General features: G+C 45.0%; 1 protein-coding gene across 1 annotated transcript in view; it reads left to right on the top strand.

The window, feature by feature from the left end:
• The window catches only part of ZNF592 (zinc finger protein 592), a 45538-nt gene that overhangs the window by 9606 nt on the left and 8481 nt on the right, over positions 1 to 27451 (top strand). The window contains exons 2-5 of the mRNA XM_082198312.1: positions 4097 to 6483; positions 22596 to 22774; positions 24852 to 25028; positions 26690 to 26849. Of these exons, the coding sequence (XP_082054438.1) occupies positions 4105 to 6483; positions 22596 to 22774; positions 24852 to 25028; positions 26690 to 26849 (2895 nt within the window). The 5' untranslated portion in view covers positions 4097 to 4104. The remainder of the gene's footprint in view (positions 1 to 4096; positions 6484 to 22595; positions 22775 to 24851; positions 25029 to 26689; positions 26850 to 27451) is intronic.

The following is a 27451-nucleotide window of genomic DNA, read 5'->3' as shown; positions in this document are numbered from 1 at the left end:
GGCCTGTGGTTTTCAATGAATTGTAGAGTTTGAAGTCCAAAATATGAGGTGGTGCAGGGGTGGTGCCTGGCTAATTTTGAACCCTGCGCTGCATCCTGGCCTAGCACTCATGATTTTCAGAACAAGGCACTTTTTTAAATACTAGTTCTGCCTGAACATGGATCATCCTGGGCCCTGTTCTTGCTAGTTCATCCATTTTTACAGTGAAGCAGCCTGATCTTGGACCAGTCAATCTCTCTCAGCCTAACCTATCGGAAATGGTGGTTCTGAAGATAAAACAGGATGGTCCTTACATACGCTAATCTAAGCTCCATGGAGAAAGGGCAGTATATCAGAACCAGTGAAGGCGGTGAAGGTCCTGTGTGAGTTCCTGGAGGCAGTTGGAGGATGGATGGCGGCTAATGGATTGAAGTTGAATCCTGACAAGACACAAGTACTGTTTTTGGGGGACAGGAGGCGGGCAGGTGTGGAGGATTCCCTGGTCCTGAATGGGGTAACTGCCCCTGAAGGACCAGGTGCGCAGCCTGGGAGTCATTTTGGACTCACAGCTGTCCATGGAGGCGCAGGTCAATTCTGTATCCAGGGCAGCTGTCTACCAACTCCACCTGGTACACAGGCTGAGACCCTACCTGCCTGCGGACTGTCTCGCCAGAGTGGTGCATGCTCTGGTTATCTCTCGCTTGGACTACTGCAATGCGCTCTACGTGGGGCTACCTTTGAAGGTGACTCGGAAACTACAACTAATCCAGAATGCGGCAGCTAGACTGGTGACTGGGGGCGGCCGCCGAGACCACATAACACCGGTCTTGAAAGACCTACATTGGCTCCCAGTATGTTTCCGAGCACAATTCAAAGTGCTGGTGTTGACCTTTAAAGCCCTAAACGGCCTCGGTCCAGTATACCTGAAGGAGCGTCTCCACCCTCATCATTCTGCCCGGACGCTGAGGTCCAGTGCCGAGGGCCTCATTGCGAGAAGCAAAGCTACAGGGAACCAGGCAGAGGGCCTTCTCGGTAGTGGCGCCCGCCCTGTGGAACGCCCTCCCATCAGATGTCAAAGCGATAAATAACTACCTGACATTTAAAAGACATCTTAAGGCAGCCCTGTTCAGGGAAGTTCTTAATCTGTGATATTTTACTGTATTTTTGGAAGCCGCCCAGAGTGGCTGGGGAAACCCAGCCAGATGGGCAGGGTACAAATAATAAATTATTCTTATTATTATATAGATGAAATCTGATTCTGTCTTTGCCAGTTGGGTTTTCTGCCATATTAAAATGAAAACGTTCCTTGAAGATGATGCTTCTCATACTGTAGCAGCGGACACACTCCTTGAAGCCTTTGAACTGATGTCAAGAGAAGGGTGTCCAGCAGTCTTTGCCAACCTGGTGCCCTCTAGATGTTTTGAGTTGTATAGGAAGATGCCTTATATCAAGTCAGGTAATTGGTCCATCTAGCTCAGTATTGTCTACACTGATTGGCAGCAGCTCTCCAGGATTTTAGGCAGGGTTCTCTCTCAGCTATACCTGGAGCTCCCAAACGCCCTGGAACTTGTACGTTTTGGCTCCCAAACGCCACAAACCCAGAAGCGATTGTTCCAGTTCTTTTGGAACCCGAACGTCTGACGGGGCTTCTGCAGCTTCTGATTGGCTGCAGGAGCCGCAGTTTGGTTTTCGAACATTTTGGAAGTCGAACGGACTTCTGGAATGGATTCTGTTTGACTTCCAAGGCACGACTGTACTAGGGATCAAACTTGGGCCCTTCTGTATGCAAAGCAGGGGAGCTACAGTCCTTCCCGTATCAGCTGGGCAGCCAATAGGCAATGTAGACTTAGCCCCTGTTCTGGCTGGGGCTGGTGGGAATTGGAGCCCAAAACATCTGTAGGGCACTAGGTTGGCAAAGGCTGGAGTTTAGGATACCATACCCAGGTGCTCTTGTGCTATATAAAATGGCATGAGTTTTAAGTTCCAGCTTCTGCAGTTGTATTTGGCTTCTGCAGCAGGAGAATGGGAGAGTTTCCCCTTTAACTTTATGTGTTGTCACACTTGACAGCTTTGGAGGGCACATCACAGAAAGTGGACTTTGCTCTTTGTGTGACCTTTGTGCAGTCTGGAGCAAAATAATTATTCCCTTATATCATCACCCTGTGTGTGCAACCCAGAAAGGCATGAGGTAAAGAGAAGCCATCGCTGTGAACCTTTCTATCAGCCAGGAAGGGATTGCTCTAGTGCGTATTTTGGCACTGTTTCCCCTGGTGGCTGTACACCAACTGCAAATAATCAGTTTATGCCACACTTTAGTCCCTTTCCCTCCTTGGCTGGGCTTGCTGCAAGAAACGTACCAACCGTAACAACAAAAAAAGCAAGGCGGCATCTGGTAAACGACACAAGAAGAATGATGAGAACCTCAGGGTGCCAGCAACACAAGGTTGTTTGTTTATTATATAGAGGAAACCTGCAACAAAGTGTTGCAGTGTATCCTCAGCCCTTAACAGGAATTCTCCTGATCAGAGCTCTAGCCAGCCTGAAAAGATGCCTTGCAGGGCTTGTGGGGGAGCTTTTCTTTCCCACGCTCCTCCTTTCCCTCGCCATACGATAAAAGAGCTATTAGCCCTGAATTTGAGCACTTTTTTGCTATGATGTGCGAAGATAGAGGGGGAGGAGATTCTGGAGAGCAGGAAAAGGAAAATATATACCGTTTCAGCCGACCTGAATATAAGCCAAGGCACCTAATTTTAGCGCAAAAAACTGGGAAAACTTACTGACTCGAGTATAAGCTGGTTCACCACACCACAAATCTGGTGGTGGCGGCAGCAACAGAGGAAGAACAAGCGGCCCGAAAGGGCTCCTTTGCGGGCAGCGGCGGTGGGACCAGCTGCGAGAAAGGGCTTTTTTCGGGCCGCTCGTCCCTCCTGCTGCCACTTCTGCCACTCGCAAGAGCAGGCATAGGAGCCGTGGTTGGGAGAGGCCTGGCTCGTCCCTCCGCCACTGCCCGCCTTGAGTATAAGCCGAGCGGGGTTTTTTCAGCATAAAAAATGTGCTGAAAAAGTCAGCTTATACACGAGTATATACAGTATACTGTTTTTGTTTTCCCCTATACTGAAACCTCCCTGTATGGTGCAGGTATGAGATTTTTAAAAAATCTCATGGCATTTCTCGCGCCCCCTCAGGATACAGTAAGCCATTTCCAAGTGGGGTAGCTGTGTTTGCCTAAAGATAAAGCTTCAGTGGTCTGGAGCCTATTTGCATCTCTTAATGTGGGTTCTAGTCCACGAAAGCTTATGCCGCAGTATTTTCCTTTCAGCTGATGCACTCAACTTTCAGTAACTTCTGGAACCCATTGAGCGTCCTCAAGTCCTCACACAACTGGGCTTTTTGAGCCTCTTTCCCCCTTTTAATTTACAAATATTCATTTCTGCATACCTGGGGAGGCCCCTTGACTGTGCATGAACCTTGTCTGTGGACTGTTCAACTGATAGGCACTGGACCAAGACGTTTTGCTACTAGAAAGAGTGGCATATTTCTCACACCCCTGGGTTATCATTATTTGTAGTATATAATACTGCATCACGATCTGTAGAAGGAAAATCATAGGCTTTGGGTTTTGAGTATCAGCAACAACAGGTAAATCCCCTTCTGAAAATTTGCAGGGTTCCCTGCCCCTTTCTTGCTACAGCTGTGTGCAATGGGGAGGAAGTTAGAAAAGGTGAAGCATGCCTCAAGGAGACTGCTTGTGGTCTGTTCATTATAAATATAACACCTTTCATTCCCATTCTAGAAAGTGTGGGTGTGTCGTCTTCTGAAAAATCAACTGGATCCCTAGAGAAGCCTTCTCTAACACAGGGCCCTTCAAGATGTTTTGGGCTACACTCCTATCATCCCCAGCCAGCATGGACAAGGAATGTTGCAAATAGTACTCCAAAACATCCAGAGAGAGAACCAGGTTGAAGAAGTTTTTTGTAGAGTATAGGAACTACTAATAGAACCGTATGCATGTTTCTCTACTGTTTCTAGAACTCAAATCTTGACATTTCTAGAAAGAGAGATAAATTCAGAAAATGCACACCGAGAATGCTTTTGACAATGTTTTGCTTTTTTGTAGTTTTCATCATGGGGGACATGAAAACTCCAGACTTTGATGACTTGCTGGCTGCTTTTGACATTCCTGACCCAACCAGCCTTGATGCCAAGGAAGCCATTCAGACAGCTGGTGAGGAGAACGAAAACCATCTCAAGCAGTCTGGGATTTGTATAGATGAAAGCGCATCCTTGTCCCACGCAGCGCCAGCTTCTGACATTCCAGTTGTGAGTGTCATTGTGAAGAACACGTGCCGACAAGAGTCATTTGAAGCAGAAAAGGAAGGCAACCACCTAGGACCAGGCCTGCTGCACAATGGATTCCGGGGGTCTGAACTTCCCCTGGAGACTCACAATTATGGGAAATTTGATTCCACTTTCATCAATGGTGATGGCTTGAGGAACTATCCTGAAAAGTTGGAACAGACAAAGTCAGAGCCCTTACCAACATTCAGTCAGTTCAGCCCCATCTCCAGCCCTGAGCCGGAGGATGCACTCAAAGAGAACAGTATTGTAGATAAACCCAAACATGTCCAAACTCCCTATTTTCCACCGCATCCAATGTATATTCCAACTGGGTCATCTGTGTTAGATCTGCTTAGTAGGACCTTGCCAGAACCAGAGTTTAGTAGGTTTATGTCAACTGGGCCATCGCTGCTAGATCTGCTTAGTAAGAAGATAGCAGAACCCGAGTTAAGTATGTTTGATCAGTACTGTAAAAGAGATCCAAAGATAGATATGCATGAACTGCAAGAAAGCAGGGTGGATGCTAGCAAGAGGGAACGCGACAAGAGCCCTGAGAAACGGGAGGGCCCTGTCAAAGACCTTGTGGACACCAATAACTTCCTCAGCGAAGGGTTGCAGCTTGGCAATTTCCATAGCAATAACTTGGGGGAAAGTAAAGGATCTGTGCCTGAAATGAACTACTCCTCTTCGTCAGTTCCACCTCGCCAGCGTATCAAACCTGCCCACTCCAAGCTCTCATCCTGCGTTGCTGCACTTGTAGCCCTTCAGGCCAAAAAGGTTGCAGGCATCTCAAAGGAGGACCAGGGAAACCTGACGAAGGAGTCTTCTGGGCCCTTTAAAGATGGCATCAAGGGAAGCCCCAAGATGCCAAAGTCACCAAAGAGTCCCAGAAGCCCTCTTGAGATGGTGAGAAAAGTCAGCAAGCAGCCTGAGTCTCCCCGGAGTGTATGCAGTGACAGCAGTAGCAAAGGCTCACCTTCGGTTGCAACTGGTTCACCCCCAGCAATTCCCAAAGTCAGGATCAAGACTATTAAAACCTCCTCTGGTGAAATTAAAAGAATGGTAACAAGGATCCTGCCGGAAGTCGATGACTTGGGCAAATCTCCTCAAGAATCACCCGTGGAGAGTTCAGCAACCGAAGAGTTTGTGAAATCCTTCCCTTCACCAGAACCAAATGCATCCATGGACACTGAGTCATGCAAGGGCTTTGCTAAAGCCACTACTCAAGAGGCAAACCTAGCAAGTCCCCACGTTGACAGTATGAGTGCAGACATTCCTGTAAGCAGCACCCCTGGTGCACCCCTGCTGGCAAACAGCAGCAGCGGGACAATAAAAGTAGGTATTGTGGGACAGCCGTCAAGCAAGAAGCAGCAGCAGCCGGGTGTGGTGGCGCAGCCCTGTAACCCTGCCAGCCTCCTTCCTAAAGCCGTGCACCTGGCCAATCTCAACCTGGTTCCCCACAGCGTTGCAGCTTCTGTGGCGGCGAAATCTTCCGTGCAGCGGCGTGGCCCGTCCCAGCTCACGCAGATGTCTGTGCCGCTTGTGCACCAGGTTAAGAAAGCCGCTCCTCTTGTCGTCGAGGCATTCAACAAAGTGTTGCATGGTGCCAATCCTGTGCCAATCTATACTCCAAACCTCAGCCCTCCTTTTGACAGCAGTATTCACTTACCTGCGTCTGGGTATTGTTGCCTGGAATGTGGCGACTCGTTTGCCTTAGAGAAAAGTCTCACCCAGCATTACAGCAGGAGAAGTGTTCACATTGAAGTCATGTGCACTCAGTGTTCAGCGACGCTGCTGTTCTTCAACAAATGCAGCTTGCTCAAGCATGCGAGGGATCACAAGAGCAAAGGCTTTATCATGCAGTGTTCTCAGCTGTTCATGAAACCCATTTCCTTAGACCAAATGTTTTCACCTTCTCCAACAAGCTCTTCAACGTCTTCGACATCTCAGACGTCACGGTTGCCCCCTCTTCCGCAAAAGACTTGCGCTGCGCCGGGAAGCGGGACTGGGAGCTCGACAAATGCTCAGCCAGCTTTGCCCCTGTATGCGGACCCGTTGAGACTAATTCGTCACGGATTAAAGTGTTTTGAATGTAATAAGCAGGCACTGGACTATGTTGCCCTAGCAGCACATTATCAGAGAACCTCGGAAGATAATGAGGGACTGGTAAGTCACTTCCTAAATAAAGATCAGAGCTATTTTCTGTTGGGCCTAGATTAAAAACAGCCAGACACTCCAAACGTACATTAAGATAGGCACACGAGATTAGTTAACTGCATCTTTCCATGTTCTTGGGAGCTATACACTGTGCAAATCTAAGAAAAGTGGCAGGTGACTGAAAAGAGCATGGAGATGGTGATCTATATGTGTGATTTAAGATGATTGAATATACAGCATAAACCATTCAGTGCCAGAAATAAATTGCTTCATCCCCTCAAGTTACTGAGGGAGAGAAGAAGAGATGTATTTCAAAGCTTTTATTATTGTTGTTGTTGTTGTTGTTGTATAGATTTATTTGTCTAGGGTTTTTTTTTTTTAAGTAAGTTGCTCTGCTCCATTTGCTGGCACCGTGAACAGCCCATTTCTGGCCAGTGTTCATTCAAAAATATTAACTGGACCTAGCCTTCAGTTCTCTGCCCAATGACATGTAGATAATTATGCAGATGGAAGACTGTGGTCTAAAATAACATGTTTGCATAGCAGCCAATGTGTTGTGTGTGTCCCCTCCTAGTCCACACACACTTCCCGTCTTCCTCCTAAGTGGAAGGAGCTTTGTTTAGCCGTCCAAATTGATCAGTTGACAAACCAATTTCAAACCATAGTTCCTGAAGCAGTCCTGTTTAAACTAACCATAGTTAAAATTAACCACGTTTCTGAGTCTGGACAATATAGCGAGCTGTGATTAATCAAAGACAGAAGTGGAAGCTTTGAAATGCTGCCTCTTTGACTGAAGGGTAGAGACACCATGCAAGCCTGAGACTCGCTGCAGCTTGTTTCTGCTTGTTCATGTCACATGAAACTTTGGTTTAGTGTGACATGCAGGTATGTTCCCTGGGAAATATTTACCTTCTTTTAGACCAAGAATGCAAAAGGTTTCTTTAAACTAATGGTTTTCTGAAAACTTCCCCTCTTACCAATGCTGCTTCGTACAAGAAATGAATCTGAAATATGTTGCTACTTTAGTATACAAAAATAGCAGTTTTGGCACCAAAGTTTTCAGCTCAAAAGCTGTAATACTTAGACAGACTGCAATCCTTGGCACATTTACATGGACATAAGTTATGTTGAAAACAGTATGTGATCATTCTAAGTAAAAGTGGTCAGGACTGTTAAGAACACAGTTAACTCTGATCCAACATTTTACATCTAAATGAGCTGTTGACCTATTTATCGGTTGTTTTTGTTTTTATTATATATTTTGTGATTTATGTTGTAACTGCCGTGAGACCTGCAAGTATAGGACAGTATACAAATTTTAATAATAACAATAATAATAAGTGGCAGGGCACCTCATCACACTTTCACTTCCTATCTTCATCTGCTGCTCTCTAGATTGCAGAATTGTTGAAATTCACAAAACAACCTTGGTTGTGTAATTGCACCCCATTGGTCATTGAGGATGTTTCAACAGCAATTTCCCTCCCAGCAATACCTTTACTTACCGGTACTTATAATCAGCAGTAAAATTGAAGAGGAAAGAGAAATGAAACGAAATGAAAATTCCATCAACAAGCTTTCTGTCGCCCACTCACCTGCTGCATGCCTTTTGCAGCATTATATAGGCTTGCAATTTAGTTTTGGAGTAATGGGACTATTAATTAACAGCCATCTCCATGTTCTAACTCCCTTGCTTTATTTAATAAGCTGCATGTTTTGAAAGCCTTTGGGATTGAACTGTTGAAAAAAATAATGAAAAAGGCAGGAAGGCTTTGGCATTAATATTGAAATAAATTTCCTGTTTAATCCAATAAACTTCATTACCCTTTTCAGTTCTGTTGGGCCCATGCAAGGGGTCAAGTGAAGTGTATGCTTTTTACATGTGCAAGTACATCAGCTGACCAGGTATTATGGCCTGTGGCTGCCACTGACTTTGTTGCTCTGACATCATCCTGTGATGTCATAAAATCCCCAGGAGCATTCTTGGAAGTATTTCACTGGCACAGGACAATGAGTTGTATTCAGCTGGCTTTTACTCAGAGTAGCCTTTTGGCTAAGGTTATTGGTAGTGTTTTACGTAGAGTAAACCTATTGAAATTAATAACTAAGCCTAGCTTAGGTCCATTAATTTTAGTGGATCTGCTCTGAGTAAAAGTTAGTTGAACCCAACTAAATTCCTAGCTGCTTATACAAATACTACTGTGAGGGAATCGGCACCCATGTCCTTAGCACAATTAATTGGAATTACCACATTTACTCGAGTTTAATGCACACTTCAATTTTCAGAACCTTTAAACCCAAAAAAGTATTTGCTGGCAAATGTAAATGTGCCATCGAATATAATGCACACCTTAATTTTCGCAACATAATTTGGCCAAAAGTAAGTATTAGATTTGAGTAAATATGGTATGTCCCATGGATTTCAGGCACTCGCTTTCTGATTTTGGTGTACTTGTGTTTACAGTCTTCAGGTGTGCTGACTGAAAAATCAGTGTGCAAAGTCTCTAGTTTCAACTGCTCAGTGAAAAGTGATGTAAAGTTCCAGGGTGCAATCTTTACTGATACAACCCAATTTAATTTTTTAAGATCCTTAGATGTGTCAGTTCTACAGTGGCTAATGGCTATTCTGTATTGGAAACCATCGGCTAGGATACTGGGGCTGACTGGAAATCTTGACAGTTCCTTGAATCCTGTTGGGTTTTGACTTAGAGTTGTCTTGGCAATCACAGCTCCAGTTCTGTGTAGCTTTTGTAATAGGCATTTACACAGTTTGCTTTATTCTTAACCCAGTTGGTTGTTGCATTTTTGTATCTTCTGCCCTCCCCCCCTTCTGTTCATATTTGGGAGAGAAATCACAAAGCCTGCTTAGCCCAGTCTGTAGCCCAGGCACCCCCCAACTTATGCATGATTGCATATAGTTGTGTGGCCCATGGCGTGTTTTGAGCCACCTGTTACACACAAAGCATGGAGAAACCACGTATAATTTATTTTAGCTGAACTCCACATGGCTGCTGCAACACGTTAATTAATCCTCAGGTTGCCAACTGAATGCAAAATTATTTCCCAATAGCCTATTCATGTGTAGTCATGTGGAGATGTCATATTTAGAGTTGAGCGTTCACTTGGAGTAAGCCCAGCAGTGGGAACAGATACAGTTCTGGCTTCCATCTTAAGTGCTATATGCTATATTGGGATTTTTTTGTTCTGGCACCTCTCAGGTGGGCGCTATTGCCATTACAATGGAACCTCGGAAGCTGAACGCCTGTTAACTCAAATGTTTTGGCTCCCGAATGATCGGAAACCGGAAGTGATTGTTCCGGTTTTTGAATGATTTTCAGAAACCGAACATCCAGCACGGCTTCCAGTTGGCTGCAGGATGTTTTGGAAGTTGAATGGACTTCTGGAACGGATTCTGTTCGACTTCCAAAGTACGTCTGTATAAGAGAGCAAGGGAGGTGCTCGTGACGAGTTCTAGCACCTCTTTTTCAGGAAAAATTGCACTGGTTTTACCTGTATTATTTTGGGGGATTTATTGTAGTTACCAGATGCTTTCTGTAACCACTTCAGCCCCTTCAAGGTAGGGAGTTGAACCAGTAACTGTTGAGGTTCATGCCAGAAAAGAGTTAATATTGACAATGCTGATTTTGTAACACTAGGTGGTAGAGGAAGTAACATGCTCAAAATTGCTATTGGGGGAAATCCATCAATATTCATTTGTAGCTGTGCACTGGTAGGGGCAGCAGTATTGGGCAGCGCAGACAGGGTGGTGTTGCTCACCTGCCTTCCCATCATCAAACATCACTGCCAGCTCCTAGAGCAGCCTTTCTCAACCTGTGGGTCCCCAGATGTTGTTGAACTACAACTCCCATCACCCCTAGCTAGCAAGGCCAGAGCTCAGGGATGATGGGAGTTGTAGTCCAACAATATCTGGGGACCCACAGGTTAAGAACCGCTGGAGGTGAGAAACACTACCCAGCCTTCACTGTGCTGCTGACCAGTACCGATCTCTGTCAATAGTACCATGTGACTTGCTGTACTCTGCAATGCCTCAGGTTACTCCAGGACGACCCATCCTGCAGCTATCCATCACAGGGGCTTCTCCCAATCCCTTAATGTCCTGCTTTGGGCCCTTTTAAAAAAGCACTTAACTTTGCTATTCAGTGTAGCCTCATTATGAATCCCAGAGCTCTTGCTGGCTACTTATTTATCATATTATTATTTATTAAGTTTCTATACCACCTTTCATCCAAGGATCACAGTGTGGTTTACAATATCCCAGCTTCTGTTGGGATAGGGACAGTGTAACACTCCCAGTTACTTCACCATACTTAAGGGGCAGGAACTGAGGGGAGACGTGCTCTTCTACTCAGATTCTGCTTGTGGCAGTGTTAGAAACTCAGATATATAAGCCAGGCGCCAAATTGTTCCTTTAACCAACATTACAATCGCCAAATCATCTAGTTGCCATTTGGGGGCAAGACAGCTCTAAAGTCTTATTTTTCAAACGATGGACTGACCATGATGGATTCTCAGTGAAACATCTGGCTAGTTCAGATGACAGCCTTGAGCTAGATTAAGAGCTTTGAGATCCTAAAGAAGAAAAACCACTTGATCCAGGGACAGCCCACATTCTGTGCTCATTTTGGTTCGAGAAATTCTGATTGTGCAGACAAAGTATATAGTGGATAGAATTCTACAGAACGTGTTGCTAGCATGTGAAAACAGTCAAGATCCAAGGACCCCCAGGCATGCACATCCAGATGGCGGAGACTTCAGGTGCCATCCTGGCACCTGGGCATCTTCACTTGGTTGCAAGTGGCCAATAGCCATGTGCCCAAAGTGCCTGGCACCAGGCGAATTTTGAACGTTGGCTCGTGGGCTTCCCATAGGTGTCTAGTTGGGCGCTGTGAGAACAGGATACTGGACTGGATGGGCCTCTGGACTGATCTAGCAGGCTCTTCTTACCTTCTTATTAGCAGGTTTGCATCCCCCCACGTCTCCTTACGCTGGCATGAGTTCCCTCTTCTCCCGCTGCCAGATGGCACTGTGGTTAATGCTCACCAGCATTGCCTGTTAAGCAGCGTTTTAAGCCTAGCTTTAAAACTGGTTACAAAACCTTTTGTAAAAGGAACCCCTGTTGGCATAACGAATGGCTAATGTTTTTTTTTAAAAAAAAATAATTTTTATTGGTTGTTTTCTTTAACACATATTTAACACAAACAAAACACAATACAATAACAAACAAACACATAAACATGTAAAATTTCAAAACCTTCTTTTCTTAAACCCTGTTTCTCCGACTTCCCCATACCTTCCCTTTCTGCATCCTTGTTTTCAAATTTCTTCCAGCAAAACCTCACTTCAAAATTTAGCTAATTAACCTTTTACTCCTCTTGTCTTTACCAAATCAATACAGCTGTATCCTCTTATTTTCCTAACCTTGGCGTTTTAGCATTCATTAACATTATAATAGTTCTTAAGATAGACTTTAAATTTCTTCCAGTCTTCCTCCACCGTCTCCACGAATGGCTAATGTTGCTGCTGATATAAACCTCAGCAGTGGTGAACAGCGGATCAGCTGGGGGGGAAGACAGTGGTGTAACTCGTGCTGGAGAAGAAAAGACCAGGAGAGGACAAAGCAGCATGCAGCCTTCCATTTTATTATATTTTTTATTGCATTTCTGCCCCTGCTTTTCTTCAAGAGCTTCAAGGTGGCATAGGTGGTTCCTGCGCCCGTTTTATCTTTGCAGAAACTCTGCGAAGTAGGTTAGACTGAGGACGACTAGCTTAAGGTCCCTCCATGAGCTTGATGACTAAACCCTGGCCTCCCGGTTCCTAGTTCAATACTCTAACCCCTACACCTCATCACCCATATTCTTTGTACACCTGGAGCCTTTACCCCATTGGCTTTTAATTGAATCATTATCCCGAACTAGTAACTTTGAATATATTTTTGTTAAATTTCAGCAAAGATTTCCAAATGTGAGACAAAAATATTGGTTTTGACCAGTTTCCTGTTCAGGCTCGGCTTTACTATTTCTGACCTTTTGAAGGTGTCTCCTGTGCTGTGGTGGGTGCACTGTTGTAGAAACACTCTAATGTGCAGATTTCTGTGTCAGGCTGGCATGTGATATATTCTTGTAACTCTGTAAGAGAAGCCATCAATTTTCCCATTGTAAAAACTGTAAATAACCCCAAACCCCTGAAAACAGATTAGCACCACTAAAGCGGCAGTTAGGGCATTAATCAGACTCTCTGGCCTACAGGGAAACACAACAGCAACCTTTATTGTGTTGATTCATAGCCTGCAATGACAAGAGCAGCCAGGTGGCACCTGGATAGCACCCACCATTCCAGTGGGCAATTCCAGGGCCCCAAAGTTTTGCATACGCTGCCTTTGTATTATTGGATTTGTGGAGCCTATCTACAATTGCTTTGCAGAATTTGATTTTCTAGAATTGCACCGTACATGATAGAATCCATCTTGAATCTTCCATAGAAACAGAAAACATCGCCTTATTCTGAATCAGACCAATTGGTCCATGTAGCACACAGTATTGTTTACTGCACTGACTGGCAGTGGCTCTCCAGGGTTCCAGCCTTTACCTGAAGATGCCAGGGATTGAACCTAAGACTTTTTACTTGAGTGGGTGAGAGCTGAGCTGGTCAGATGGGCGGGGTACAAATATCATCATCATCATAAGTAAGGTAAAAGGACCCCGACCATTAGATCCAGTCGTGACCGACTCTGGGGTTGCGGTGCTCATCTCGCTTTATTGGCCGAGGGAGCTGGCGTATAGCTTCTGGGTCATGCGGCCAGCTTCTGGCGAACCAGATCAGCACACGGAAACGCCGTTTACCTTCCCGCCGGAGTGGTACCTATTTATCTACTTGCACTTTGACGTGCTTTCGAACTGCTAGGTTGGCAGGAGCTGGGACTGAACAACGGGAGCTCACCCCGTCACCGGGATTCGAACCGCCGACCTTCTGATCAGCAAGTCCTTGGCTCTGTGGTTTAACCCACAGCGCCACATGTGTCACTCAATTAAAGCAATTGCTCACTCTTACTCTGAAGCAGGGGTAGGGAGCCTGCGGACTTCTAGAAGTTGTTGAACTGCGGCCCCTATCACCCACCCTGACCATTGGCAATGCTGGTTGGTGCTGATGGGAGGTCACAGGTCCCCCGTTCCTTCTTTCTTCTACGCCATCTGTAGGTGGGGTTGAGTTACGCTACCAGGGGTATTCATGGAATTCAGGCTGCCTATGGCCAGCAACTTCCAATGTGTACAAAGTCCTATAGAGAAATTGAAGAGACGCAGGGAAGTTGTTCGAGAGCATTCGTTCCAGTAAAATCTGGCTTTGGGTAAAAACAAAAAAACCACACGAAATAAAGTGAGCTCTTACAATGTTTCTGAAATAAACGAGTAAGCTAAAGAACTGGTTTTATCCAGTGGTTGTTTGCCAGTGAGTTATGCAGCTCTGTGCTGTTCTTGCCTCTTTCCTGCACGTAGGCTTTCCTTCAAGAAAATTAGTGCAAATTCCATGTCTCTCATTGGTGAAGTTTTTGGCTTAATTAGAAACAAAAACAGTGTGGTTGAACTTCAGTAATTGCTGCTTTCCTTAGCAGGGCAACCGGAGCAGGTCACCACACTGTAAACTTTCAAGCAATAGGTTATAGATTATAGTGCAGATATAGGCAAACTCGGCCCTCCAGATGTTTTGGGACTACAATCCCCATCATCCCTGACCACTGGTCCTGTTAGCTGGGGATCATGGGAGGTGTAGTCCCAAAACATCTGGAGGGCCGAGTTTGCCTATGCCTGTTATAGAGAATACAAATAAAGGAAAAACTGAGAACCCACAGTTGGTCAATACTTCTATTAGGACATTACCCAGAATAGTGAGGAAGCTTTCCAGTACTTCAGAACTCTTTGTCGGACAGGATGTTAAACAAGATGGGAAGATGGGAAGAAAAAGCTGGGAGCAGTGCTGCTGCTTCCACGTCCGCAGTTTACAGCAGTCTTTAGGTGGGACGCAGGAGGAATTTGGCAAGTATATTTGGACCAAGACAGAACTAAATAATTACTAGATTATTGACTGAAAAATAAGGCTGAGGTATTTAAAGACTTTACCTTGTTTGATCAACTGATTATCCATATACCGTCTATGAGCCCTATAGTTTCTTGAAAACACTGTGACTTCAGTTTTCTTGTAATTCACAGCCAGCTGTTCTCTTTGGCAGTATCCTGAGAATGCCCTCATCAATCTTTTTAGGCCCACTTTTGTTTGAGATAGAAGTATCGCATCATCTGCGTATAATAATACAGAGATGGCTTTTGTGGCCAGTTTAGGGGCATAATACTCTGGGGATGTTAAACTCTGGACAATGGCATTTATATATACTGTATTTTTTCGTGTATAAGACTAGGTTTTTTTACTCTAAAATAATGTTTAAAAACATAGGCCATCTTATACATGGAAATATATGCATGGGGGGGACGAGTGTTTGGTTGCAGCCAAAAATAGGGGTAGTCTTATACACAGGAAAATATGGTAATTAAAGCAGTGCAGGAGCTAGGATGCAACCTTGCTTAACTCCCTTTGTGGCTGGTACAGATCCTGTGAGCTGCCCATTTGTAGAGCAACGCTCTTTCAGCACAGTGTTTTTATATAGACATTTAATCAAGAACAATAATATTTTATCTGTATTTAGGAGTTCAATTAATCCCACAGTCTTACTCAAGAGATTGAATCGAATGCAGCTTTCAGATCAATGAAAGCTGCATATAGCACACCACCTGGTTTCTTAACATAAAAGGTAAAGGTACCCCTGCCCGAACGGGCCAGTCTTGACAGACTCTGGGGTTTGTGCGCCCATCTCACATCTATTGGCCGGGGGCCAGCGCTGTCCGAAGACACTTCCGGGTCACGTGGCCAGCGTGACAAAGCTGCATCTGGCGAGCCAGCGCAGCACACGGAACGCCGTTTACCTTCCCGCTGGTAAGCGGTACCTATTTATCTACTTGCACCCGGGGGTGCTTTCGAACTGCTAGGTTGGCAGGCGCTGGGACCGAACGACGGGAGCGCACCCCGCCGCGGGGATTCGAACTGCCGACCTTTCGATCGGCAAGCCCTAGGCGCTGAGGCTTTAACCCACAGCGCCACCCGCGTCCCCTGTTTCTTAACATACTCATCTGTAAAATGAACTAGTACAAAGCAATGATCTATAGTGGATCTGACTCAACTAAATCCTGCTTGCTCTTCGGCAAGAATAGCTTCATCACTTATCCAGTCAATTAGCTTATTGTAAAGATGCTTTGCATATAATTTGCTAATTACTGGTAGCAAGCTAATTGGTCTATAACTAGCTAGATTGAATGTAAGGCCCTTTTTGAATATAGGGCTGTGGCCCAAACTTCAGGAAATATCGATTTATCATTTTTCTTAAAAAACGCTTCCATTCCTCTTATCAGTAAGAACACATTCAACGTTGTTAGTATCCTTTTTGATTCTCGGGAGAGGACTACCTATTACATTTGGAGCTAATTTCTCATAGCTCAGCCAGGAATTCGTAGTCATGCCATCAGGATTGTCCCTCATCCTATCATATTCCAAGGGGGGTTGAGTTTGCAGCTCTCCATCTATACACTTCGAAGTTCCTCTGGTAGCCCTCTTTTTAACTATACACTTTGGAGAAACAGCTTGTGGGCAAAAGGCTTGATTGTCAATTGTTTCACCAACATTTTGTTGTCCATGCTGTTGTATTTGGGTCAACCTGGACTGTAACTTAGCTAGTTTGGTGAGAATGTCACTTTGCTCTTTATTTGGTAGGTTAACAAAATTACTCAGCAAATCCTCTTCTTCTGGAACAGTCCCGTCTGCTGAATCTGGAGGGTAATTTTTATTCAGAAATGCAGTAGATTGATTAGACCTCTTGAATTTTCCTTGCATAATCTCTGGAGTTGCTGATAGTTATTCTTCCCATTGGCTGTGATCTTCTTTGGCAATAGGACAAATGTCAGCTTTAGTTAAGATGACTTTGTTACTCCTGTTCACCCTTTTGGGTACAAACAGTGGCTTAAGTGATGTGTCTTCAAAATGCCGATAAAGGAGGACTCATTTCCGGGCCAAATGAGCCTTCTTTTTCATGATTATAGCCGGAATTCTATGTCTGCTGAAAGTTAGAAAATTTGTCTTGAGTATCCATCATTAAAGAGCCCCTTGGTTGATTCTAAATTGATATTTCCAACATCACAACCTAGGAGTAAAGTTAGGAATTATTATTCTTTGTGTTTACTGTAGACACATAACAGTGCAGAATCTTTGTTCATATTTTATGACATTTGGGTGCGTCAGATGCAGTGACAAACTGGTATAGGGTTATGTCAGAGGTGACAAATGTGCAGCCCTCTGGATGTTGTTGGCCAGTGGTGGGATTGTGGGAGTTGTAGTCCAGCAACATCTGGAGGGCTAAAGGTTAGTGTTATGTATTTATGCCTTTTTCATCCAAACTGGCAAAGTGTTGCATTTGTCCTGCAAATCAAATGGTCAAAGGCCTGGAAACGATGCCTTATGAGGAACGGCTAAGGGAGCTGGGCATGTTTAGCCTGGAGAAGAGGAGGTTAAGGGGTGATATGATAGCCATGTTCAAATATATAAAAGGATGTCACATAGAGGAGGGAGAAAGGTTGTTTTCTACTGCTCCAGAGAAGCGGACACGGAGCAATGGATCCAAACTACAAGAAAGAAGATTCCACCTAAACATTAGGAAGAACTTCCTGACAGTAAGAGCTGTTCGACAGTGGAATTTGCTGCCAAGGAGTGTGGTGGAGTCTCCTACTTTGGAGGTCTTTAAGCAGAGGCTTGACAACCATATGTCAGGAGTGCTCTGATGGTGTTTCCTGCTTGGCAGGGGGTTGGACTCGATGGCCCTTGTGGTCTCTTCCAACTCTATGATTCTATGATTCTATGAAATCAGGAGAAAAAGAGGCATGGAATTGTGGAGAACATGGGCCAGGTGTATTGAATAAATATACTTTCATTATGGAAACTGTGAGTGACAGATTAATTTACAACTATACAAATGAAAATGGAATTTCAATAGATAACACTAATACAGATAATTTATTTTTTAATTTGGATACAGTGATGCCTCGCAAGACGAAATTAATCCGTTCCGCGAGTCTCTTCGTCTTGCGGTTTTTTCGTCTTGCGAAGCACGGCTATTAGCGGCTTAGCAGCTATTAACGGCTTAGCAGCTTTAAGAAAAAGGAAACAAACTCAAAAAACCCGGAAAACTCTTTCGTCTTGCGCATTTTTCGTCTTGCGAGGCATTCGTCTTGCGAGGTACCACTGTAATTTAATGCTAAACCTGTCAGCTGACCACATTCCTTTGTATGCTGCTGTAGTTGTAGCATATCACAGTTTCTAATTGTATACTGAAATCAAATATTTGATTAAATACAAGCTACTGCAATGAAACACTAGGACAGGGGTCTGCAACCTTTAAGACAAAAAGAGCCACTTGCACCCGTTTCCGAAGAAAAACAACAACCTGGGAGCCGCAAAACCATTGTGACATTTAAAGCATGCGTGCCGCTGCCCTCTGATCTAACAGCGGGCGGGAAGGTGACGTTGGGACGGTGCGTGACTAACGCACGCACCGCCCCCATGCAACGTCACAGCCAGTACAGTGCCTGCCACAGTGGGGAGTGTCGGGGCACACAATGCGCCTCCTCCCCTCGCTAGTATCTGCCCCGGAGCCGCGGCAAAGGTGTAAAAGAGCCACATACGGCTCCGGAGCCGCAGGTTGCAGACCCCTGCACTAGGATGAGAGAGATTCAGAGTTGCAGGTAAGGGATGTGCAAGTCTTTTGCTCAGGTAGCATTATGGGATGGGCAGCTGCCTCAATGGTAGCATTTACTTAAGGAAGGGAATCTCTTCACTTTAGAAATCTGAGAATATGTGTACTCTATTTACTTAATGCACACTTTAGTTTTATTTTGCAGTGAAAGCGTCAAAGTCAGAAGTTACTTTTCCCTCGGGAACATACAACGGAAATGCAACATTTGGTGCTGGGTTCTGCCTGATTATTTTTTATCTATTTCCCTTTAATTAAACAGATAGTACCATTGTAGTTTCTAAGCATTATTCAGTAGTTAAGTATCTTTGTGGTTTTGCGGGAGATAGTGAGTGGGAACTGGTAAAACTACTATTTTACCAACATCCTTTTCTAAACTAGATTCTCTCCCCATCTAACCTCCCTCTCCCTGAAGATCTGCCTGACAGTTCACCAGATGCTTAGGAGGCTAGAAACAAAAGAGACCCTGAAGTACTACTTAGATGAGGCCTTCCCTAACTTTCGGCCCTCCAGATGTTTTGGACTACAATTCCCATCATCCCTGACCACTGGTCCTGTTAGCTAGGGATCATGGGAGTTGTAGGCCAAAACATCTGGAGGGCCGAAGGTTGGGGGTGCCTGAAATAGATGATCAAGGACCATCACAGCTGTTCCCCTATAGATTAATTTATTAATGTACTCTACTTTTCAACCAAAAGGTTTCAAGAGAGACTTACATTAGATTAATGAAACAAGACAGTTCCTGACCACAGATTTGCAGTCTAAAAGACACAGGACAAAGGAATGAGGAGGGAAAAGGGAAACAAGCAAACATAGGCTCTTTTGCATAGTTGTTCTTATAATGACCAACTGGCATGGAAGCCATTTATGGAGAGGAGGCTCCATGTGGAGCTGGTTTCTCAGCAGAGCTAATGGAGTGGTCCTGCTCCCATCGATCGCTCTGCTACAGCCTGATGCAATGATGGGAGCATAAAGTGAAGAAGAGCTGAGATAAATGAAAAGGAGATAAATGATAGTGGAGATTTGACTCCAATGAATTGGTGAAGCTCATGAGGCTTGGGAGGACCTTAGAATTTAAATTTTGAGATAAATTGGTAGCTTTCATTGGCAAAACCTTCTTAAGTATTTCCCAGACATCAAGGGCATACATATCATACAACAGTAGATAAAAAGGGTTAAATCCACAACATACAGAATTCGGTAGGAAAAACCTCTATGGCTTAAATGGTTGTGGATTATTACCCAACTTTTCCTCCTTTTTGCTCACATTTCTTATCACAGCTTTACAGTAACTTGCGTTACTTGCATAAGCCTATGATAATTTCAGTTTTTATATAAACGTTTCCACTTCACAAAATTAGACTGGATGGTCTTGATCAGGGGTCTGCAACCTTTAAGACAAAAAGAGCCACTTGGACCCGTTTCTGAAGGGCGGAAAAACTGGGAGCCGCAAAACAAGCCAAATGTAAATAACCACACATTCTTCCCCTTCCCCCATTCTCTCTCTTTTTCCCGAGTCTATTTCAGATAGCAAAGAGGGGTATGGTACCTCTCATATCCATTTTTTGCAAAGCACCATGTGCATAGAGGGCATTATACAAATTAATACATAGAAAAGTGTCAGTCCCTCCCTGCAGTTCAACTCCCTCTCTTTTTACTAACAGCACATATCCATTCCTTCTGCTGGTGCAACTTTCTCATCATTTCTACATAGCAGCATTTATAAACCAGTGCCAGAGAAACTGGGTGAAAGGAAGGTGAGAGGGAAGAGATATGAATATTTATGTGTGTGTATATGTATACATACATACACCTACGCAATTACAGGTTTGAAGCCAACTTAAAATAAAAAGAGCTGGTAAGCAAAGGAATCTGTGGTGCTTTCCATGGGATCCGGGGACATGTCAGCTAATACTCTTCCCTTCTTCATTTGCTTGTCTCTGCAGCAAATCTCGAGGGGGAAGGGAGAAGGGCAGGAATTGCATAGGCACGAGAGAACGGGGGAAATCCCGCATGCAGGATTTTGGTGCCTAACAGCTTCCCCTGGCAATTGCTCTCGCGCTCCCCCGCCTCTCTCTGAGGCCGAGATGCTGCATCACAGCACCTGCTGGCTACCTCTGGACCCCCTCCTCGTCACTGACGTAATTCACCCCTTCCTCCCTGACAGGGAGGGCGGGCCCATTTTGTGGTTCACCTCAGGTGCTCTCTCTCAACTCGGGCAGCCACTCAGAAGCAAGGCATGGAAAAGGATCCCGAAGCACCACCGCCACCCCTCTCACACACACACACACAAAAACCCCACCCCGCCATTTCCCTCGAGCGCGCGCGCTCTCTCCCTCGCCTCAGGTGCCTCGCGCGCGGGGCTGAGAAGAGCGTGGCCTGGGAGAGCATTCCCCCTCGCCGCCGCCGCCCGTCCTACCCCGGGGGAAGCTATGAGCCATGAAGCCGCCTGGCAGAACCTCCCTCCGGCGGCAGAAGCAGCAGCAGTAGCAGCCCTTCTCCGGCCGCCGCCGCCTCTCGAGCTCCGCTGCCGCCGCCTTGCTTTGCCCAGCTCGGCTGTCCAGCTCCATCCCCCTCCTCTTTCTGGCACTTTTGCTTTTCTGCTCAGGGTCCCCGAGGATCTGCGGAGCCGCGGCAAAGGTGTAAAAGAGCCGCATGCGGCTCCGGAGCCGCGGGTTGCCGACCCCTGGTCTTGATGAAACAGTAGCATGATTAAATTGAATTCTGAATGTGTATCAGGCAGCTGCTGTGGAAGAAGAATCTTAGACCAACTCCTGATTTAAGCATCCAAAACATGACTCCAATGAAAGCAACCACCACAATCTCTCTGCGAATCAGGACCTTTGGGCCCCAGAGTATACTAAATGTTGAAATTCCATAGTTCCAGTAGTCTTTCCCCATCTGTGCTATTTAAACCTGCTGGCAGTGGGGGAACAGTATCCTTAAATTTCCCATTGTGTAAAAATCTTCTCACACATAGACAGCTAATATGTCAGGAAGAAGTTTCATCCTCTTTGGTGTGCAAGCTTTCCACATGCAGAGGTTTTTTCTGTAGGGGAATACGGAAAGGGGTCAGAAGCGTTCTGCTGTCTGACACTCCTTGCCACCTGCAGGGATGCAGTCCAGTGTTGATCTTAAGGGGCAAGGAGATGGGAAGAGGCAGGTTTGTAGGCTGTTGAAATTCTGGACTGTTCTCCCTGAGCTTTTAGTCTGGAATTTCAGTGTTTACTGTGTTTTGAGGCCCAAAGGTCCAAATTTTTAGGGTGTGTGTGATAACCGGTTATATTAACAATAACTAAAGGCGTTCTAAAAGCACAGAACAAAAATATAAATAGGTAACTATTTAAAACCATTCTGAGGCTATTAATAGAAACATATGTACGTAAGTCAAGTAAACATTCAGTACTTGGATTGCGAGTCTTTCAGGGACAATGATAAGGCCTCTGACGAAATTGCTGTAACTTGTGTAGAAACGTACGTAGTAAAATGGAATGATCAGCAGGAGAGCTGTTTTGCAGTGTCAGGGCACAATCCTCTGTCAAATTCAAATTGTCTGTATTGGCAGCAAGCCATGACGTGGGCTTCAAGAATAGCCATGACTGGTGGGAGGCAGGAAACTGCAGACGGAGAGTGACAAGAGTTCAAGGGCAGAGAAAGGAAAGATCTTTAGGGTTGAATCAAAGCACTGAAGGCCCAGGAAGCAGAAGTGGTGACTGTGTGCCCTGTTGTATAGACCAGGAGTGGGTTGATGTCATTTGTGATCTACAGAGAGGGGATCTGGGAGAGGCCTTGAAATTCCCTTGCTCAGGTGCTGGAAAACATGGTGCTAATGTTAAGTTGGCTTGGCTTAAGTGCTTCCTCAGAATTCTTTCTACTGGTAAGTACGTTAGGATTTGACATTGGAACGACTTGTCACTGGAAAATCCTGACAGCTCTCTTTACAACATGGTCCTGGTGTTTGGAAAGTAGAAATAAGCATTATGTTAGACCTGTCTTTCTTTTTACACACACCCCTGGGGAGAAAACACTTGCTGAAGAAAGCCAAATTCCCATTTGTAGGGATACCATTTAATGCCAGCGGTATGTGGGCACTCTATGGAACACGGAAGTGGCATGGCAAAGGTAAGAAGATAAAGGGAGACCATAGGATTTACGTAAGAAGTTCTGTTGGTAGAAGTTCTCATAATGGAAAGAAGCAGGAAAAAGATGTGAAGAGTGCAGCAGGAATGGCTAATTGTGGCATCTCCTTTTCTTCCTTTAGACTTGTCAAGTGTGCCAGATGCTGTTGCCCAACAAGTGCAGTTACTGTGCTCATCAAAGAATCCATGCTCACAAATCCCCTTATTGCTGCCCAGAGTGTGGCGCCATTTGCCGGTCGGCCTATTTCCAAACCCACGTCAAGGAGAACTGCCTTCATTACTCGCGCAAAGTTGGCTACAGGTTTGTGCTCAATTGAGGGGTGGGGGTGCACGAGGAAGATGTGTCGTGACATTTAATGCACACCGAGCGGGGATGAATGGGGCGAGGGGGAATGGAGCTTAAAATCTTATCAAATCCTTTTCACGCCACACAGCTTTGCTGCCAACTTGTTTGGTGATCAGACAGGCTGACAATTTCAGGATATCAAATGCTGATAAGGCGTGTTTGTCCTGCCGTGCCTTCAGGAGGCACATCTTTATAGACACTTTGGCAATGAGTGTTCTTCTGTGCTTGCAGGCTAAGAGAGGGGGAAATGCTGCAAATGCCAGGGCTTTTTGATGGACTTTCACAGCCCTCTTAAAGGTTATGAAGTAGTGATGGTCTGATTCTGACACGTAGTTTGCTTCCTCTGTATGCTTTATAGTTCTGTCGCTCTCTGGCTTCTCAGTTTTGTTGCTTGCAAAGGAGGGTACTGTGGTGGTGTTTTTTATTATTATTATATTGCATTTTTATTTTTATTCACTACCATTTGGATAAACGGTGGATTAGACATTTTAAAAATAAATAGTATCCATAGGGGGGAAAACTGAATTGATCTAAAATTTGGTGTTTCTGTGTCTTAACTGAAGAAATACTGATGCGATACTGACTTTATGCTACAGGCAGGGAACTTATGGCCCTTTTGATGTGGCCATCTTGGCTGTGAGTCCTGGAAGACCTGCTCCCTGCCTTGCAGGCCTTTTCCCACCTGGCCTGGAAAGGTGGTACGCTGACTGACTCCAGCTACAAAAGCTGAGGCTGCTGAACAGACTCCTGGGTATTGTTTAGGGTGGGGGTTGTTAGCAGGGTTTGTTTCTGTTATTGATATTTATTTTTTGTATCTTTATTTTTAGATCTTCTTATGGTTTTATGTGGAACTTGTTCAATTTGGTTGTGTACTTCCTGATTTTTTAAATGTATTGTTTCTGACAATATTTGTTATATTTGTAATTATGCATTTTTTCATGATGTAAGCCTCCTTGAGCATGGAAAGCAGAATATAAATTGCTGGACTATAGCTGCCATCATCACTGGCTGTTGGCCATGTTGGCTGGGGCTGATGCGAGTCCAGCAGCACCTGGAGAGACCACAGCTTCCCAACCCTTGATGTAAAACAGAACAGCAAGAGCAACATGAGCACCAAATACTTTTTTATTGCTTAGTTGGAACAATGCAGCATGAATTAAAGGGTGCTTAGCAGACTCCTAGGGACGTGGGTGGCGTTGTGGGTTAAACCACAGAGCCTAGGACTTGCCGATCATTAGGTCGGCGGTTCGAATCCCCACGACGGGGTGAGCCCCCGTTGCTCTGTCCCAGCTTCTGCCCACCTAGCAGTTCGAAAGCACGTCAAGTGCAAGTAGATAAATAGGTACCACTCCGGCGGGAAGATAAACGGCGTTTCCGTGTGCTGCTCTGGTTCGCCAGAAGCGGCTTAGTCCTGCTGGCCACATGACCCGGAAGCTGCACGCCGGCTCCCTTGGCCAGTAAAGCGAGATGAGCGCCACAACCCCAGAGTCGGCTACGACTGGACCTAATGGTCAGGGGTCCCTTTGTCTTTACCTTAGCAGACTCCTAAGTGACTTGATTTGCTTGGAATAAAAGCACTGAAGCCCAGGCTAATGCAGGCAATAAATAGAAAGGAAGTTTGGTCCTGCTGTTAGCGCTTTGTGGCTAACAGCAGTTGCATTTTGATTTGAACACCCCTCAAATTGGAGTGACTTTGTCCAGGATCAGCTGTATCCCTGGAGGTTTTAAAACATTTTCAGTGTGCATTTCATTGGGACTTTTGAGTGTCTTATCAGAAAACAGGCTTTTCCCCCTGGTTTTTTTTTATTATTATTATTCATTTTTGTCTTTATCGCCATTATTGATCACCCTGGAACACTTTAATGCTGTGGATTTTACAAATGCTGTGGATTTTACTACTCCCTCCAGGTCAGTGAGGCAGACCTCAGTGGGTCCTTGTTTCCTGAACTTTCACGGAAATCTCAGTGTGTGCTTATGATTTTTTTGTTTTGGTTTGCAGAGCTCAAGTTTAGCTCTCTCTCTCTTTTCCCAGGTGCACTCACTGTGGGGTTGTCTTCATGTCGCAAGCTATGCTGAAAGTGCACATTCACGAGAAGCACTGTGAAGTCTTCCACAAGTGTTCGTTCTGTCCTATGGCCTTCAAGTCTGCAGACAGCACCACTGCTCACATTACCAGTCAGCACCCCGCAGAACCTCATAAGACATCTCAGTAAGTGGCTGCCCGGTTAAATAAATGTATTGCTCAATTTCTCCTCTTTACCCAGTTTGCCTTCTATGCCCATCCCCACCGGGCTTACAAGAACGTTGTTGTCCCAACTATATGGAGAGAGAGAGAATAAACTGTGTTGTGGAGACAGTTTTTAGTAGGATCTGCATACCTTCTCTTTTAAAGAAATGAAGGGTTAGGCAGAAATCTTGTTTTCTAGTTATCTTAATATTTAGTTATGTAGCCCATCTGCTCCTAAGACTTTTCACACTTGGAAAGAAGCAAGGACGGATTTATCATCTGTTAGCGTACAGACAGCCCCTGTGCTCTGCATGATGTTACGCGTTTCTCCAGAGGGCATCCTAGAACCAATGGATGGTTATTGCACAGAAACCCATTTTGGCAAACCATGAGGATAAACAGTGGTAAGAGCTGTTTGACAGTGGGAACAGACTGTCTGCAGAGCTGTCGGGGTCTCCTTCACTGGTTATATTTACGTTGGGCAGCCATCTGTTGGGAATGCTGTACTTGCATCCAGGATTTCAGGTCCTGCATTGAGCAGGAGATTGGAAATAGATGCCCTCCAAAGTCCTTTTGATTCCATGTCTCTGTGAAATTGCCTTGTAATTCTTGTCTGCTAGAGAAGCAGTAATGGGAGCTTCAGGAAGAGCCTGTCGGGCAGAACTACAAATTAAAATAAATAGCAGCACTTAGAGCAGGAGTGGAGAACCTTTTTGCCTCTGTGGGCCAAATCCTTATCAGGATTAGCTTCACAGGCCAAATTTGATAGGTGAGTGAGGCACTCCACATGATTGACAGGTGGGCAACACACCCACCCATCAAAAGTCCATACTGGAGCAATGTTAAAATGAGCCCCTTCCCTTCTTTCTGAAGCGCGCGCACACACACACACACACACACACACACACACACACTTAAAGGTAGATCCAACTGATGCATGAAGGAGAAATTGCAGCTCCCAGGAGATGGGGAAAAACACTTGTGGAAGGCTGATTCTTGCAAAAGCAGTTCTTTCCCCATTCCCCCTGGGAGCTGTGTGCAGCAAAATGGAGCAGAATTTAACCTCTGCTCAGTACACGCTTCCCAGGAAGGGGATGGGAAAACCCCCTTTGCAAGGATCAACCTTCCCTAGCGGTTTCTCTCTCCTCCCCCCCTTTCATGTATTGATGCAGAATTAAAACAGGTCTGCTTTTGCTGCAGGCACCTCTTTCCATGGAACAGGCGCACACAGTGAAAGCAAGCAGACTCAGTGTTTTTCTTCTGCTTCCTTTGACTGTATGCACCTGTTACAAAGAGGGAACAGATGCGCTCAGCCAAATGGAGCAGGATTTAACCGTCACCTGTAAGCTGTTCCTGCTGGGAACAGCCACTTGCAGCAAAACAGAATTGAGACCCACCCGCCAGGTGACATCACAACAATGTTTCCTGTTAAAATACATGTTTCCAAGGCATTTTGTTGGAGTTGGGTTTCTAATGTTGTACACTGCCCTGAGATCTTCTGATACAGGGGGTGGTATATATATTGAATAAATAATAATAATACTTCAATAATTAATTTGATGATGATGATAATAAATTTTTCTATGTTGATTTTTTTGTTTAGAGTAAACTTTCATTGCTAATTCATTTTTCAATTGTTCCAGGGTGATCTACAAATGCTCTTGTGAGACAGTCTTTAACAAGAAGAGGCTTCTGCAGGAGCACTTCCAGCAGAATGCCAACAGGCTGATGGTGGGAGTGTTCAAGTGTCCGCATTGCCAGCTGGTGTATATGCAGAAACTTCAGCTAATGCAGCATGTTAAGGTTGGTGACTGGAGAGGATACCATGCCTGCACAGAACACTTTTCTACCTTCTGAATTGAGATTGCTTTGCATGAAACACATCGGCCGCCCTTCTTTCTTTTTTACCCACCACTGGTGGATATCTTCACAAGCAGCCTCAAAACCAATTCAAAGATTGCGTGTAAAACAGTCCTCCCAGAAGTGTGTTGCGTTAATAGTCCAAGTACCTACAGCATCTAGATTTCTTACTGAGACTGGTGCTATACTCACTGCCTCCCAGTTCATTTCTGGGCGCAGTGCAAAGTGACCAGCGTAATTGAAGGGTCACTGCTCTCCATGTGCACCTGCCCATACGTGAAACTCTTCCCTTGTCAGTAGTAGTATGTGCCTGAAGACCAGTTGTGGAATGCTCTCTTTTCAGTGCCAAATACTATCTAAAGCTTTTAAAATGCAGGTTTAAGCCTGTTAACTGTTTAATGCTGCTTTTATAATTTTGTGGGTTTTTAGCTTGTTGTGTATATGTGCATTTCTGTATGTGCACAGGCATGCTCCCCCCCCTCCACATTTTATTGTTCTTTGTGTAAATTGCCCTGAAAATATGATTGAAGGGCGAAAATAAAAAT

Source organism: Podarcis vaucheri, assembly GCF_965113315.1.
Source record: "Podarcis vaucheri genome assembly, chromosome: 14".
NCBI lineage: Eukaryota > Metazoa > Chordata > Lepidosauria > Squamata > Lacertidae > Podarcis > Podarcis vaucheri.
Note: the sequence above shows the minus strand (reverse complement) of the source record. Positions and strands in the feature narration are given on the sequence as shown.